The sequence below is a fragment of the Macrobrachium nipponense genome, chromosome 2 (genome assembly GCF_015104395.2).
Source record: "Macrobrachium nipponense isolate FS-2020 chromosome 2, ASM1510439v2, whole genome shotgun sequence".
Classification (NCBI taxonomy): Eukaryota; Metazoa; Arthropoda; class Malacostraca; order Decapoda; family Palaemonidae; genus Macrobrachium; species Macrobrachium nipponense.
This window is the reverse complement of record NC_087201.1, coordinates 83067078-83083804: the sequence shown is the minus strand read 5'-3', so window position 1 is coordinate 83083804 and position 16727 is coordinate 83067078. Positions and strand designations below refer to the sequence as shown.

Below are 16727 nucleotides of genomic sequence, written 5' to 3'. Positions count from 1 at the left end.
CTTCCTTTTCCATTCCAACACTGAATGACTGAGAGTGGTGGTGCTCAAGAGCTTTTGTTGTGTCCTGTCTGGGCCCTGTGTTGCTATCTTAAAAGGACACGGCACCTTAGGCCGGGCTGCCGCAGGCATACAAAGAAAGAGGTGTCGAAGAATACTATGTCTTTTTGGATACGGGAAGCCATCAGACAGGCATACATGACGTTAGGGGTATTGGTCCCTCTCTGGCTTTCAAAAAGAACTTGGCTATACATAGTGCGCTGAGCCCTGGTACTTAATTATGCCAGTCCATGTTCACTTCTATCTTATGAATGTTGCTTACAGATCTATGGACACATTTTCCCTGGGTCCTGTGGTGGCTGCCCAACATATTGTGTAACTCATCATTGCCCTTAACAGGGCACTTTGGTATCTTACCTAAGATGACTGTGTGTATGGGAGAATGAGTGAGTTGGCTGGTCTCTTTCTTTCTCTTGTACCTTTCCTTTTTCCTTCAGGCAAGTTAAGGAGTAGAAGCGTCATTTGTTAGACTGGTCTGATACGTGAGTAAGGTAGTCATACTGATAGTTTTGTTGCTTGGTATGCAAGTAACCAACCCTGTATTCGGTAGCATATACTACACACCTTAGCAAGGGGGAGTTGGGAGTAATAAACCCTGGTGTGTTGGTTTGTTATTGGACATTCAAAGTTTCTCTTTGGTTCCCTATGCAATGATTCGCCCATATATCATTGTACATCGCTCAGTGTCTGGGTGGTTAGATATCAATGTACCTAGCTTCTCACGGCTTGTCCCTCTCCGAAAGTTATTTCTTCTGAAGCTGGACTGATGGGTAGGCCTCCAGCCAGTTTAGAATGTCTTGTACCTCCCTCCAAGTATAAGTCTATCCTATTGTTAAGACCGAAGGTTTGTTCACTTATGAACAAATGACAAATTTTCTAAGATAATTTGTATTTTTTATGGCTACAAACCTGAGGTCTTAACATTGTACTCACCACCTCTAGCCACCCCTCTGTCTTGCTAAGACATCCTGAGTTGGGAAAGACTTGACGCGGTGGCGTGGGTGCGTGGTCCTTGACCACTCTTCACCCGATATATGCACACGTTGCCAGATCTCACAAGATTCTTTGCTTTCATCTGCGATTTAACTGGATCCAGCTAGGCGCAAGAAATTATCCTATTGTTATGACCTCAAGGTTTGTAGCTATGAAAAATACAAATTGTGTTAGAAAATTTATCATTTTACAGTACATATGTACATTACTGATGCATTTTTATGACCAAAAGTCATCCCCCCTCCCCCCCCAGTTCTTTCTCTCAATAGAGAGGCAACAGGACATTGTTGGGAAGGTCATGGTTGACCTTGTAGTCATTTTGTTACCTTTACTGGTAGATTCACACTATATTTCTTGCAGGGGTAAAGTATTCTTGTACTTCCCCCTACCCTTAACTTTTTACCAAGTTTCAATTGGACCAACTGTTGCCAAAAGCATTTCACATTAAATACAAAGGTTTGAATTCTCGCATGAGCAAAAGTGAACTGTACTGTAATAGGTAAGTATTTTCATAAGAGAACTGTATTGTGTATGAGAACTGTACTGTAGTGTGTATTTGTCTTACACATGTGCATTCTAGTACCTTTTTATGATAGTGGCACTGGAATTTATAGTCAGTAGTTGAGTTAAAAAAAAAAAAACACACACACAATTGTCAGCATTAATACTTCTAACTGCTGAACTACACACACGATCAGTATTAAACTCTTTTCCATTCACTTCAGACCTGAGTAAGCATGGGCTATGGCTATTGAGGAATTGGCAGATATACCTGTAAGCTCTCTCATCTGCTTCACTTGTCATTCAAAATTTTAACTGGTCTCAGCAACTTGCCTTTTGTTCCAAACAACCTAAGCTCTTTCCAAGTCCATGTATGCCACATACAGCCATCCTTTTGATATTTTTAAAATTCTCATAACTTCTCATAACATAGACTTGATCCACACACTTTTCCTTGTCTACCTCTACACTATTCTTCAATAAATTTTTCCAACCTAAACCCCACCACACACTTTCCCTTCACAATAACATTACATACCATTCCTACAGTTGCCCCTATCACCGGTTGTCCTTTTTTATAATGGAACATATCCTGCTCTCCAATTCTTTTGGAACTTGCTCCACTTATAGGCTACACCTGCTTTATAAACCCCAATCAGTCACTGATCACTAAATGAAAATACATAACCACAGTACCAGAACATCTCACTTGTCATCCCATTAACTCCAGGTATTTTAAATGTCTTCAACCTCTTGACTGCCATCCTAATGATAACCTACACACCTACCTCCACAACCATTTTCAACTTGACCACAATTTCCACTCTTGTGGACATTTAGCATTCTCTCTCCTCTTGCTTCCTCATTCAACAAACCTTCAAAATACTCACTCCATCAAACCTGGGCTGCACTCACTTTAGATAGCATCCCTTATTCTGAATTTATATCCAATATGAATTATTCTCCCCAAACCATTTCCTAATAATCACTTCTCTTCTTTTGCCCACTTTTTAACTCAAACTTTCTTCTTGGCTACTTTATCCATTCTCCAATGTACAAAACTTTCTTCTTGGCTACTTTATCCATTCTCCAATGTACATGTACACAATTATCTCAAAACATTTTGCTATTGCACCTGCCTATCTCAAATGTTGTACTATTGCACTTAAATAATGTCCCTTTCTCCCTCCCGGAGCCTCATCCCACCACTTCCTGTTTTTCTTTCTTCTACAACAGTTAATTTTAAATTGAGCCTTTACTGCCCATGATTTCTTCAAAATTTTTGTGCTATTTGGTTTGCAATATTTAACATCTTTACACTGTTGAGGTGCCTTATTACCCCACTACCTAATACTATAAGCATTTCATCCCTTATACTTGGCATTATAATTGATGCAATTGCTCATAAGTTTAGGAAGAATTGTAGTGCAGATTTTATTAACGCAATTCATCTTTGTTATTCTCTTCTGTTTTCTTCAAGGCTTGTTTGAATAAATGATGATGCTTATATATACCTAGCATTGACATTTATACTTGTAAAATAAGCTATAAGTGTAGTAAGATAGGAAGTATTCATGATTTGTCTATATTTTTCTTTCGCATAATCAAAGCATTCAATCTCATATTACATGACAGTACATAGTCAGGAAGTGTGAAATTTGTCAGATACGAGTAAGTTTTTTTAATTCAAGTCATTCAATAAGCAAGTGAATTTTGCTTTTTAAATAAATATTAGTAGTAAAGTGACATACCCTTCTTAAAGACAAAGCTTGGGACATGTTTCTTCTTAGAACAAAGACAAACTCTGCTTGACGATCTCGTGGCCACTTGCTTTTGACTTCCAGAGGTTTTTCATCTGGCAGCAAGATGCGGTCGTTGTAATTTGGGCTTCTTCGAACCTGGAAAGGAATAAAGCTTACAGTATTCTGTCATAGTCTTTCTGTTTTAATAACCTTGCTGGAGCAAAATAAAAGTAAAAAAAGCTCTAAAAAGAGGAAGAAGACTGTCTCTATGTCTAATCAGGTGGTATTTTTTTTTCCATTGCCTCAGCTAATATATTATGGACGAGTAAAAACTACAAATGTCAAGCACATTTAACGATCTGATATATACTTGTAGTAAACTAAAGAAAACTAACAACTTGTAGTATACTAAAAGAAAACTAACAAAAAAGCAATCTAGTGGAACACACATGCAGACTAAAACAAATTTTCTTGTGCCTATGGTTAACTAAAAATGTATCATACACAGAACTGTGAGAATGGTTGATATACATTACCTCATGTATAGCATAGTAGTGCTTGTTTTCACGCCTGTCATAGCAGTTGAGTAAGAGTTGCACAACCTCTTCTGCAGTTGTGCGATCTGACACCAACAAGGATTTATATTGTGACTGTAAAGATATATATAACAAATTGTGAGAAAACAGCATTATACAAGACTCATTTTCTTTAAAGGATTACCAGTACATTTCTTTAGAAAAAAATGATTAAGGAGGTAAGCAAAGGTATGACGTATGAAATCTTCAAAAATGAACTTGTAGTACTAGACTGTAAACTAGCGTACTATGACAGCATATGTGGTTTTTATCAAACAATGCATTGACTAAAAAGTAACTTATTCCATATAGTACATTTACTAAAAGGCTATGAGGAATATAATAATTTTACATAATCTTACACAAGTAAAAATTACTTTAAAAAATAGCTTGTTTTCTCCACAGAACACAGGGGCACTGGAAGAATTATACCAAAAACCATATAATTCAGCCCAAAGGGTTATTTGACAAATATAATGTTAGTATATCCTGATTTTCCATTATTTTGTCAAAATACGTATAACTTAATGAAAATAAAGGCATTTTACACCAAAATTTCATTTTAACTTGGTACCTACTAAGATCTGTGCTCTCTCAAGCAAAATTTAAGAATAGCAATAGCAATTTCTCAAACGCCAACTGTATGATACCATTCGGTACTTTGAATTTAATTTCTTTAATTTCAAATTTTCTTAAATAATTTTTATGAAATTCCTTACCTTTGAGAGAGAGAGAGAGAGAGAGAGAGAGAGAGAGAGATCTTACCCCTGGCATGAGGACAGTATCATGTACTTTGATAACTCCCCCACGACGCATTTGCAGTGCAAATCTTGAGTCTCCTGGGGGTCGACAAAGAGCCAACTGAGCAGGTCTGGCTCCATCCTCTAGAACTAACAAGGACCTTAGAGGCATGCCAGACCATCTGCAAGACAAGGATAACAGACGCACTTACACCAATGCCTGTATGAGAATGTTTTGATACACCAGCTAATGAATGAATCCTAAAGCCAAATTCTGTAATTTATTGGCCCTGATGAAAATGGAAGAAACGATCTTTGACATACTCAAGTTCAAGAAGCACTTCAAGAAAAAAAAAAATGAATGAATTATGTGAGTTCTCAAGAAATGTGAATATACTCACTAAGATACCAGCATGAATGCTTTATTTAAATTCTATGTTGTGGCTTACTGCATGTATGTTGAAAAGGGCAGTGTATACGAAAGAGAAGTCACAACTTACCTTCTGACAGTGACCTCCATGGTTAGGTAGAAGAGGTTGGGATCTCTATGTCTCATTCTGTACTTCGATAACAGAAGGTTAACAACCTCTTTACACGTTGCCCGCGAGCTCACTGAAATGGTTTTGTATTCGATGTCTGACCTTAGACACTTCGCAAAGATCTTGATGGTTGTCTGTAAATGATATGGATAAAGCAACTAAGTCTTCAGTGTGAAGCTCAACCGTTAAATAAGTATTGGATATAATGACAGAAATACTTGGATTTTGCAACAAAAAGTATTCTAATGGTAACCTTGAAATTACTACTTCATTATGGAAGATAGACAAGAAGCAACAAAAATGGAAAATTTTACAACTATCGGTGTGAATTTAAACCAATAAAAGCAAATCATGGTAGAAGAACTGCCATGCCCAAGGAACTTTAAAGTTAACAAATTATTTTTATTGTTAAATTCCATTTTTTCAAGTTGAAAATGCTCGGCGACTTCTATCAACTATAGATAAGTTTACTCTTAGCGGCCCTTGTTACAATCATTATTCATTGGAATTGTGAAAACATTGGTGATTCTCAATCTCTGAGGTTAGAATTAAAGTTCCACTGGAATCAACCAAAAAAAAAAAATTTTTTCCCTATTAGAAAATTATGTTAACTTCTGCTATTTAACATTAATACAGTAAAGTCATGTTCTTAGACAAACTAACAGGAAATACCTGACTCATGGCCACTAATTTATAAATTTTAAGATCTTGAGATAAACAAGGCTATCTTTCCTAATTGTGAAGAGCAGCTGTGCTCTCTACAATCATCGATATCTGAGAAAGGTACGCAAGATTGTATTATCAGCCTCTATTCCAGAATTCAAGGTTTAAAAACCTAGGAATACATTACAGATGTTATAATAATTACTTTATAAATATTTTTTATTACTATATTTGCCACATATTCATATACAAGTTAGGAAGAACGGCAGAAAACTGGTCAAATTATTTTAGATTTAGTTTTAAAAATTATCTAATCTCTCATTAAGAATGATCAGAAAGAATTATTTGCAAGGCAAGCAACAAAGGTCAACGAAAAACAATACCCCTAAAACTTTAAAGGGTATCCCAGAGATTACCATAAGATATAAATGATATTTTGGTTTACTAAGTTAGCGTTATTATCTGCCGCGGATTAAGAAACAAACAAGGATATCCAGTTTGTTATAACAAACGCAGCTGGAGCACGAGTAATAACAGCAAGAAGCAAAAGCATCAGGAGAATCAGGGGCAGCTAGCTAGAACACAAAGGGCGTCTTTAGCCGGATGTCGAACCAACATAAGAAGTTCTTCTTTCCCACTCATTAGTTGGCCAACACTCACGTCTGAAGCACAGGAAATTCCGCCACAAACATTACGTTCAAGATAACCATGAATCACCTGTTTCTCTGCATCAATTCGTCCGTATCCTCCAAACCCCAAATGATCTCCAAAATGATTATCCCCAGTCACAGAATCCTCTCCTTTGACGACATTAATAAAACACGTGTTTAAACATCACATTCACTAAATAACTACGAATCTGAACAAAACACTTACTTGTTACGAGTACACAGCTTCGTAGGCAAAGATAATATTAATCAGCATTAATTGTTGGAAGAATATTCATTACATAATATGTGATTCCCCACTACATTTTATATGATTCATACAAACTACGTAATTTCAAAAGAGTTTTGTTTAAATCTGAGAACCACATAACCTACCTCACAATGCAATGCCTTTGCTGTATAAATTTTTATTTCTGTCTACATCAAAATTCTATACATTTATTTTGACATATACTCCAATATTCAAGTGACTAAATAGAGAAGAAAATGGTAGCCCACAAGCGAATGAACAGAAATCAACTTACTCTCTTAGCGTTATATTACCTCATCACAAATATTAAGTACATCAGTGAAAGAAATCTAGACAGATAAGCACAGACCTTTCCTTCACAATTTCCATGTGGATTTTCAAAAACGCGTTTCACGAATGATTGACGGTCACTGATACCAAGTACAGCGAGTTCCTGAGAAATTCTGTTATCTATTTCAATAGGGTGTAAAATAACTCGCCCTCAAATGATAAGAATACAATAAACGAGACAAATGAAACATTGGGAAGCGTATTTAACGCCACGGTATGCACCCTCATGATATGATTTTGTCAGCTTCCAGTCTTACAAGCTCAATTCATCTTTACGATAGGTTAGTTGGTGAGGACAAAATTGCCTGGTAGATTACAATAATAATACAATAATTTTCTCGTGCATATCGCTAAGGTTGTGGATGTGACTGCAATGATTTTTTCTTTTTAAAGTTTCAGGCAAATATCATTGTGTGAAAATTTCGGGAGTTTTTTCGCAATATTACAGAGATGGATAATATACTTGCAGTTAAAAATAAAATGTGCTTGCCACAAATACTCGACCACAACTAGCCTTTTCTTACTTGAAGTCACTTCACCGAGGCAAGTTTAGGTTAGGTGTACCTAGTGATCACCATGTTAGGTCTGCTCACCTCTGTCTGCAGTTGATAAAGAACATACTCATACTCACGGGTAATGAAAAAGTTCATTGTCCCTCTGACCACTGTGCTAAAGCGATGCACATCTCTCGTATATCAATGTCTCAACTGGAAATACCAGGCAGTTAAAATCTAGTGCCATTAAAATATCTAACATCAAAGCCGACGGTCATTCCATCAAAAGCCTTCTTTTAATAAGTTATAGCTTGCTTAACCGGAAGGAAACTATCCACACGGGTTTACCAATTCACACAGAAAAACGTACTACGATAGAGACCAAGTTCAAAATACCGTAACCTACACATTTAACACCGTGCTTATTTTGCACTATTGAGCATAGCTAACGCAGCCAAAACCGTCGTATTGTTTGTTATGTCTTCCTATATCTAATGAGAAGATCGTATAGTGTTACATGCTTTAATGGTACACTTTTCTGATCTTATCAAACTAAAATACCGTTATGTTTGGCTTCTACAACTTCACGGGACCCCTTTCCAAAGAGTTGTCGAAATGGAGGTACCGATATGCTTTAAAACGGAAATTATGGTTCCGATAATCATTGGGAGTTCCTTTATAGTAAAAATTGTTACATTTCAACAGAAAACTTCTATCAATATTAGTGCCTTTGCAGAAGGTTCGGATCCGCATTTGTTGAGGTACCACAACATTCAATGCGCAGGTGTAAAGGTGGTACGTACGTTGATGCTGCAGTGCTTTTTAATGTCCAAATCCATTGCCTAATTTTTCTTTATTCAACAACTGAAACAATACCGATTATTTTTGCTAGCACATAGGAGAGAAGTTTTACTTCGATAGCTTCTCAAGAAAGTCAATGACACTTCTGCACTGTAGCAGTCGAACGAGAACTAATATTGACTAATAAGTATAAGATTTATTTTCATTATTGCACGTAATTCTGTTATTTTCAAAAGCATGACTGCAACTTTCCTTAGAAAGTATTTTCACGAAAATGTCGGACCGTCAGTATATAACGCTATACAAACTGCAAAATTCCATAAGAAATCTTGATTTACAAGATATTTTAGAAGAAATATTTCCAAGGCTTTAATGAACAATATAACAATTGAAACATGCGCACACTTAGTCTAAATATCTACAAAATGACGAGATGCCTCTACTGATAACATACTATACGGTGTGCGTAACATGAGCTGGAAGAACTTCCACATTTCCGCAAAAACATCATCAGCTCGTCACCTTCACTGATATTTTATGGTCAACAAAGGTTAGAGAAGGTCGTGCAGGAGCCGGGTAAACACTTCTGCTAAAGGCTGCCATACCGGTCTGATTTCCGGTGCTACTTTACTAGAGAGAGAGAGAGAGAAACCTGTCCAGGTCTTGAACCGCTTCTGGAAAGAGTCGTTCCTCATCAACTGCTGTCTGCATTTAATTTGTGTGTGCGTGTTGTGCTACAAAGAAAGAAAGGCAAGGGGCATATAATAAAAAATGAGATGCTCATTAATTAATGCAAGAATAATAATAATAATAATAAACCATTAAGATCCTGTGTAAAACAAAAGACTGTGTCCGCCTCAAAAATAAGTAAATCAAATAAAAATAAGTAAAAAAACAAACAAACCGAGAACGAACAACTAACGGAAGATAAGTACCCGAAAAAGTATGTAATGCCCTGGCCTTTTTTCTTGTTGGGGGAAAGCATAAAACAATGCAATTTTTGCGCTGGTGTGAAATCGGTTAATTTTAGCAAAAAGGAAACTCGACAACAAGGCAGAACTTAGAGGAATGATTCACAACTTTGAAACAGGTGAATCAATAACCAACAAGTAATGCACAAGGAACCCTGAATACAAATTTCATTTTGATAAATTTAGGGGAAAATACGAGAGAAAGTGGCGAGAACAATCGTCCACAATTACGAATCCCTTTTTCTGATTCCGTTTTCCGGTAGTGGGGTGAGGGGCTGGATGAAAAAAAAAAAAGAGCAAAGAATCATTAACACTGAAAAACATACAAGGAAGTGTATGATTGTGAAGGTATGGTTAAAGCCTTTGAAAATATGAAAGTACAATAATAGCGTGACATTTTTTCACCTTCAAAACCCCATGTGTTCAGAGCGGATTTAAAGAATGCTGTGTACTGAGATGTATCTAGCATTAACAATGAAATTCGTCAAAAATGATCCCGGTCACCCTCCTACTTCCTCTGAGTAGTTAAAACACACGCAGATTACGTCTTTCAATCGCAGTTTCCGGAGAAAACACTTACAGGAGGCAAGATTACACAGAGACAAACGTGTACTTGTGGTCCACAAACAGTTAATAAGCCCAGTAAACAAAAATATATTTGATTACAAACAAAAAAATAATTTATTACACATATGAAAATATATCGCTAAATTTCTTTGTCTTAACTGGAAAAAATGGTACAAAACCTTCCACCATTCATTGTAACTACAGAAAATAGTTCTCATCGTTAGATGTTTTCATTAAAATAACCTTTAATTTTATGTTCCTGATTACTATTGCCTAATATACTGTCCACGACTATCTTGAAATACAATGGCAACAACAACAACAACAAAATTGGTAACTCTAAAGACCAACATGACAATATCCCTAACATGACAAAAGTTGGTACAGGAGATAGCGTACTCCGCAACAACCAGACTGCACATCCTTCAGTAAACACCTAAAAAAATGCCCAGCTGCAGCAAAGGTTACCCAGAGCATCGTTGTGAAGTTCAAATCCTCTCTCCGTATCCTGGCAGTGCGCCTTTTGACTCGTTCGCCTCAAGCATGCTTCTTCATCTTACCGGAAGCCGTCGCTGGCTGCAATGTGCAAGGTACTTGCATTTGCAAAGCGACAATAATATTCCGCTGGTGCATTAAGGTTTAGAATCCACTAGACTCAGATCATAAATCGACCCAATGACCGGAGCGCCTTATTTGGGATGAATATACATCCAAGTGGTTAAAACAAACTGCTGCCTTCCTTGGCCGAGAGCCGATTGCAACTCTTGAATGGATAACTGACTCGCCGAAACCATGAAATTTAAACCCACCTTTGGCTATAACTTCTCGATTTAATATGCCGTCAACAAACATCTGGTACACGCATAAAATTATACATTTTTTAACAATGCATATTAATTTAATACACATTCATATTGAAAATATTTATAAATAAATACGTACGTATACCAGTTAGTAAAGATACAAATATAAAAATCACACATACCTATGTCTCTGAAGCACATCAATTCCAAAAAACGCGACGACAAATCAATAAATTTTTGGCATGGTAGAAAAAATGATAATTGGAAATGGCCCAGTACACGAAAAATCTACGTACAAGAATCTGTGGTTATAAAAACAAAGGCAAACCAAAAGTGAATTCCGAGACTTTCACGAGCATGAGACGACGTAGCTCCTCTTGTGCCTCAACACTAACAATATTTACATTAAAAAAAAAACCCTAACTACAAAAATATACTGCATCGAACATAAGTGTGATGGTATTTCGCATATTCATTTAGAAAATATTTTTAAAAAGCTGAACTTGCAAGAGAAATTTACTTTAATTAAAATCTAAACAGTAAAGATCAAAACTATCAACCCCAAGTGACGAGGTTTCCAACAGCATCACATGCAATTCTCAACTTTGCAATAAATTTTCGATACATTAAGTATGAAGAGAGGTCGCTGGACATCAACAATGCCTTAAAACATAATTTATCAAATAAGAAAGAACTGTGTACAATCTTATAATTAATTTGATTTATTTCACGGGAGATCCGTCTGGCATTCTTTATGTCCTTTATCTTTTGGTAATTTCTCGTGCACGAAATATGGATTTGATTAAGTTTTTTCATGTAGTTTAACAGAGACATCTCTTTACTAAATATGAACAGATGACACAACACAATACAAATTCACACGAACAAATGGATTTCAACTCCAAAGTTCATATGTAATAAAAACTTCACCCGTTACAAAAATGAATGTACTATATTATAATACCAAACGATTTTCAATGAAAACAAAACTAGCTTATATTTAAGTAAACTTGAAGCTCAATAAGCTCCAGATCCCTAGACAAAACTCAACCTCATCATTCCAATTCTGTGTGCGAGACTCATAATTCAAATGTAACAAAATTATTCTCAGTTTAAATGACGGCCAAAACAGCGAACGCTAACCCATACATGCATTCTATCAACAGTTCTGCTGCGATTCTGTTTATAGATATAGATAAGTTGTCCTGATTTTTTCCTCCTTTTTTCTAGAGTTTTACGGATTTTTCCCCCCTCAGATGAATAAAAGCAGAACCGACATTTCACAATTTAACAAGGATCTTAAAATAATTAAAATATGGATTCTCACTTCAAACGTGAGAAGCAATAAGTCACGAAGTTAAACTTCGTTTACTTTCTTCCTTACTATGCTAATTACTGGATAACTACGAAGCATCGCTCTTTGTCGATTTCAATTAAGTTTAAAGTAAGGTGCCAGCTCCTAAAGAAAAAGGTATAAAGTTTCAAATAAACATAATTGAAGTCTTTTGAAGGCCTACTTCTAATACATTTCATATACTGCATAATAACAAAGTATGTCAAGTACAAATAAGAAAATACTGTACTTATTATTTATCGAACTATTTTCTGTACTTATTATTAACAGAACTATGTTGCAGTAGAGCCTTACCTTCAAAAACCCATCCTTCCTCAATCCCTAGGCTAAGATTTGATCCAAACAGGTCTCGGCACTTAGGACTTATCAAAGTCAATATCGAGGGTATTCAGTAGCAAGTGAGAGTTCCCAGGTCTCGAAATACAGGCCAAAGGATTGGAGAGGGTAAGGGAGGGCATCGGCGTGGGTGTGGGAGGGGGTTAGGACAATAGGAAAGTCTTTTTGAGTGAGAACTTCCCAGGACAAGGTCACCACAGGTATGCAAGACATGGAACCGACTAGAACAAGAAAAATGAGAGAGAGGGAGGAGGAGGTTTGCCTATTACACTCACTCATTACATACACCTTATTTTTTAATAATTTTACAAATTACGGCACGTCATTACCAACGATATATATATATATATATATATATATATATATATATATATATATATATATATATGAATGTCTGTAATCCAGAAATTTTGTACCACTACTTAAATAAAATGGACACATTTTGCCTGATTTGCGTAAGTTGCATAATTTGCAAAAGTGTTAATACAAAAAAGTATCCATAGGAATGTGGATAATAAATTGAAACTATCTACCGTATATAAAAAGAGTAACTTTAATCATCTTTTCGGAATTTAACTTTCCCGCACATACTCTTTGCATATTACACTAAACATTCACTCCAATATAAGCAGCCGATAACAGAGAGAGAGAGAGAGAGAGAGAGAGAGAGAGAGAGAGAGAGAGAGAGAGAGAGAGAGAGAGAGCTTGTGAAAGTTTTGAAATGTTTAGAGAGCATAAAAGGCTGATGTGGAAAAGGGCGTAATCCGAGCGGCTTTTGAGGTGAGCACGATACCATATTATATATCTTCCCTGGTAATCTACGATGTGACAACCCGATCTCTCCACCTGCATCTCCGATTACAAAAATTATCAGGAAAGCGACGTCACAGGGGTATGTGACGAGGAAAGAAGTGGTATTCTATGATAATAATGAAAGTGTTCAGTGTCCATTAAAAAAAATAAATAAATAAAACAAATCGAAACAGTCCCCATAGCATGGAGTTGATGCACTGCTGACTGATGTCTGTCTTCGGAAAGATGGATCTTCCTTGTAGTATGGTGGTTTGAGCATTGATTCAACCATATGCTGTGATCTCTCGCCGTAACTATTATAGTATAGCATGTGTAACGTTTTACACAGTAAAGTTAGGAGGTTAAAAAAAAATTACGATACGTGGAACGTGAGTCTGTTAAGAAAAAAGGAAAAAAAAACTGACAAAATTTGGTCATTGAAGAATTCTTATTTTCATTCTATAGAAAGTTCAACGTTCTACAAAGACAGCAGATTGCTTCAATTTTTTAAAAGAAAAATAATATATCGCACGAGAACATAAGACAAACCTTTCCAAGAGTTTCATCGTTCACGCCACCTGCTGTCTGCGAATGGGGCGTGTCTCAAGATCAGAAAAATGCCGAGATTCTTCCGGTCGATTACAATACCAAATGATAAGATGACACCTTTTTTTTTTTTTTTCTTTTTCTTTTTCTTTTTTGACAACCTTCCCACCAATTCGCCGTCCTCCGCCCTTCACCTGCCCACGTTATCATCATGGGTGACCAGCATATTTCGCCTTAACAAAGGAAACAACTGACGCTGCTTTCAGAACTAAGACCAGTAAACTGCATATTTTTAACCTACTGTACGCATCTTCATTAGGATTTCAACCTAAGACATAAACGTGCTGAGTTCATGAACGCAGTACCAACAGGAGAGTTTTATAAAAAAATATCCGGAAAAGTTTGGTTGACTTTAGAACCTAACTTAAAAAAAAGACTGGCATGAAAATAAGTAGCAATTACTACAAAAAATAAAAAATTGCAATCCAAGAAGAAGACAAAGGCCAAAACAATATTTAAAACCTAGCGTTTTTCTCAAAATTGTTCACAAACCAAAATACAAAAGTATGTGTGTGTGTGTGTGTGTGAGAGAGAGAGAGAGAGAGAGAGAGAGAAAGGAGGGGGGGGGGGGTGACATACAACGAATAGGAAGGTCAGGTGACTCCAAAGGGCGTTGTGTGTTGAGGAAGGTGACACTATGGCATGGTGGTGGAAGTAACGAAGTTGTGAGGACCAGGGGTCGGGTGAAGGGGCCGTGACAGACCCTAGGATGGGAAGGGCATGGAGAGACAGAATTAGGAACAAGCAGCAATCTGGAACGGTAAAGGTCGTGGAAGGGCAACAATTATCCCGTGACCTTTGATCCACCGGGTGACCCCGTCTCATAATGGCAGCACCCGAATACCCCAATCCCGACTAGGTGTAGGTAATTTCTAACGTCTTTTGCCCCTTATATTCATACAATACCGTAACACCGTAACTACCTACCTATTCGTAAGCCTAAACAGTTAATATTTCAGCATGAAGAGAGACAGTGTTATCTAGCTATGAATGTTGTATGAAAATCACTCTTCTTCCCTGGATGGTTAATGTAAAGGAATTCTCCCAACTCAACAAAGAAAGCACCGTTCAGGTGTTCAAAAGTCTTTGTTTTATATTTTTACAAAGAAATATATTTCTATATATAATTGTGGATATTTTTTAAACAAAGAAAGCATTGACAAACTGAAGACAAATCTACACCCATGAAGACCCTACTGATTCCAGATCTCACCCTCACCACCTCGCAGAACATTAAAAAAATCAAGTAGAGTGAATTATGAGGCGATACTCAAGCTATAAAGACGCTCCCTGCAATTTACAGCGCTGTTCCAAAGGCCAAACTTTCGGGTACAGACGGTGGCGCAGTCGCCTGTACACTTCATCACAATGACTTCGCTGCAACTGATTGTAGACATCGTTAAGCGAGTTGGATCCCGTCTTCCTTTATTGGAAAGATGGTGCTGCTTCTGGTGCATCCGGGTCGATGATTTCTTCAGACATAAACTACCCATGTAATCCACAACGCCTCCCTTCTTTACAAAAGAAGAGGGGTGCAGCTTCTTAGTATAAATGTCAATGTGACCTACAACAAAGAACGCTACCTTATTCGAACCTTGGCCAACACAACAGTATTGCAGTATTAGTTCAGTGCTATTACAATATATGCAAAGCACGTTTGTAAGGCTACATGGAATATGTTACATACATAGAACTTCAAAATCCTCCCTTCCTCGATAAACAAAGAGACCCGATGGAATGTTTTAAACAATGCCCCGAAGTGATACCCGAAGCTACGAGTGCAATCAGGGGAACCTCATTCCCGAGGGGTTATAGCAGGTCCTTCTTCCTCCGGCGGAATCTAAAGTTACCCCTTTAACCCCCTAAAGACCCATAACAACGGCGTTTCGCTCTCCTAATCACCAAATTCCGAGGAAATCATAACACCTTCACTTACGGTCAACGGATTCGCCTCTATGTTGTAATTATGATTCACCTGTTTGGAACTGACGACAGGCCTACGACCTAATTATTTCTCTTCTCTCTCCAGTTACCAACTTCCCTCGAGTACGTGTGACTGGTATATTTTTCTTCGTCTGGCGAAAATAAATATATCACTTCTAATCATAGAGGCCATTTTCCTAAGGATATCCACACTCGTTACAGTGACCAGTGAATAAGAGGCGCAAGATAATGCATATTTAACGTGTGTTTAATTTAATCACTCAATATTTAATAAGAAATTAAATTATGATGTCCAACAACGGTTTTAATAATATCAATGAGTACGTAATAGTTTTCCATAAAGGCGCTCATCAAACAGAGCTATAACACAATGGCTTCAAACAGACTGAACAAATCAGCACTAACCTAACTTTATTTACATAAGCAAAACTGAATATGATATAAATATGCCCGACGTAGCTGGCAGCGCTAAGAAAACTCGAAAAGCTTACAACATATTATATACACAGCACTAAAACCGAGTTATTTTTCCCATGCCGCCATTATAATTTAAAGCTCGGTCTTGAGAGTATCCATGATCTTCACAGGGAACAAATCTCTTCACTTAACGAACACAAATCACGGTGGAAACTGCGTCCTAAAAGCGCTCGAAATGATAGTGATTCATGAAAAAATTTCCCTCTCATTAGCTCTGTTTATTTCCCAGTTTTGCCACTTCCCTATTGTCTGAGTTCTGCCAAATACTGTTTCCCACGCCCACGAGGAAAACAGTTGAATGGCTATTGGGAAAGCCTGGGAAGGTGAGGTGAGAAGTTTCAACGCTCACTCTGGCGTTTTAATAACAAAGAAATAATGACATCTAATTACACTCACTGAAAAGAATACGAATAAAAAAAAGGAAATTAGCGCGTCAAGGGTTCACGCTCAAGCGAATAAATGCTCGATCTCAATGGGGGAATACTCTTAAAACCTCTTTAAGACAAATACGAACTAGACTTCCA

General features: G+C 37.0%; 1 protein-coding gene across 2 annotated transcripts in view; it reads right to left on the bottom strand.

Annotated features, from left to right (window-relative positions):
• The window catches only part of LOC135220726 (transmembrane protease serine 11D-like), a 496130-nt gene that overhangs the window by 6158 nt on the left and 473245 nt on the right, over window positions 1-16727 (bottom strand). For both annotated transcript variants that reach the window (XM_064258157.1, XM_064258156.1), the window contains exons 3-6: window positions 5109-5281; window positions 4634-4790; window positions 3830-3943; window positions 3303-3449 (exon numbers count right to left, since the gene is read on the bottom strand). In XM_064258157.1, coding sequence (XP_064114227.1) covers window positions 3303-3449; window positions 3830-3943; window positions 4634-4790; window positions 5109-5281 — 591 coding nt within the window. The remainder of the gene's footprint in view (window positions 1-3302; window positions 3450-3829; window positions 3944-4633; window positions 4791-5108; window positions 5282-16727) is intronic.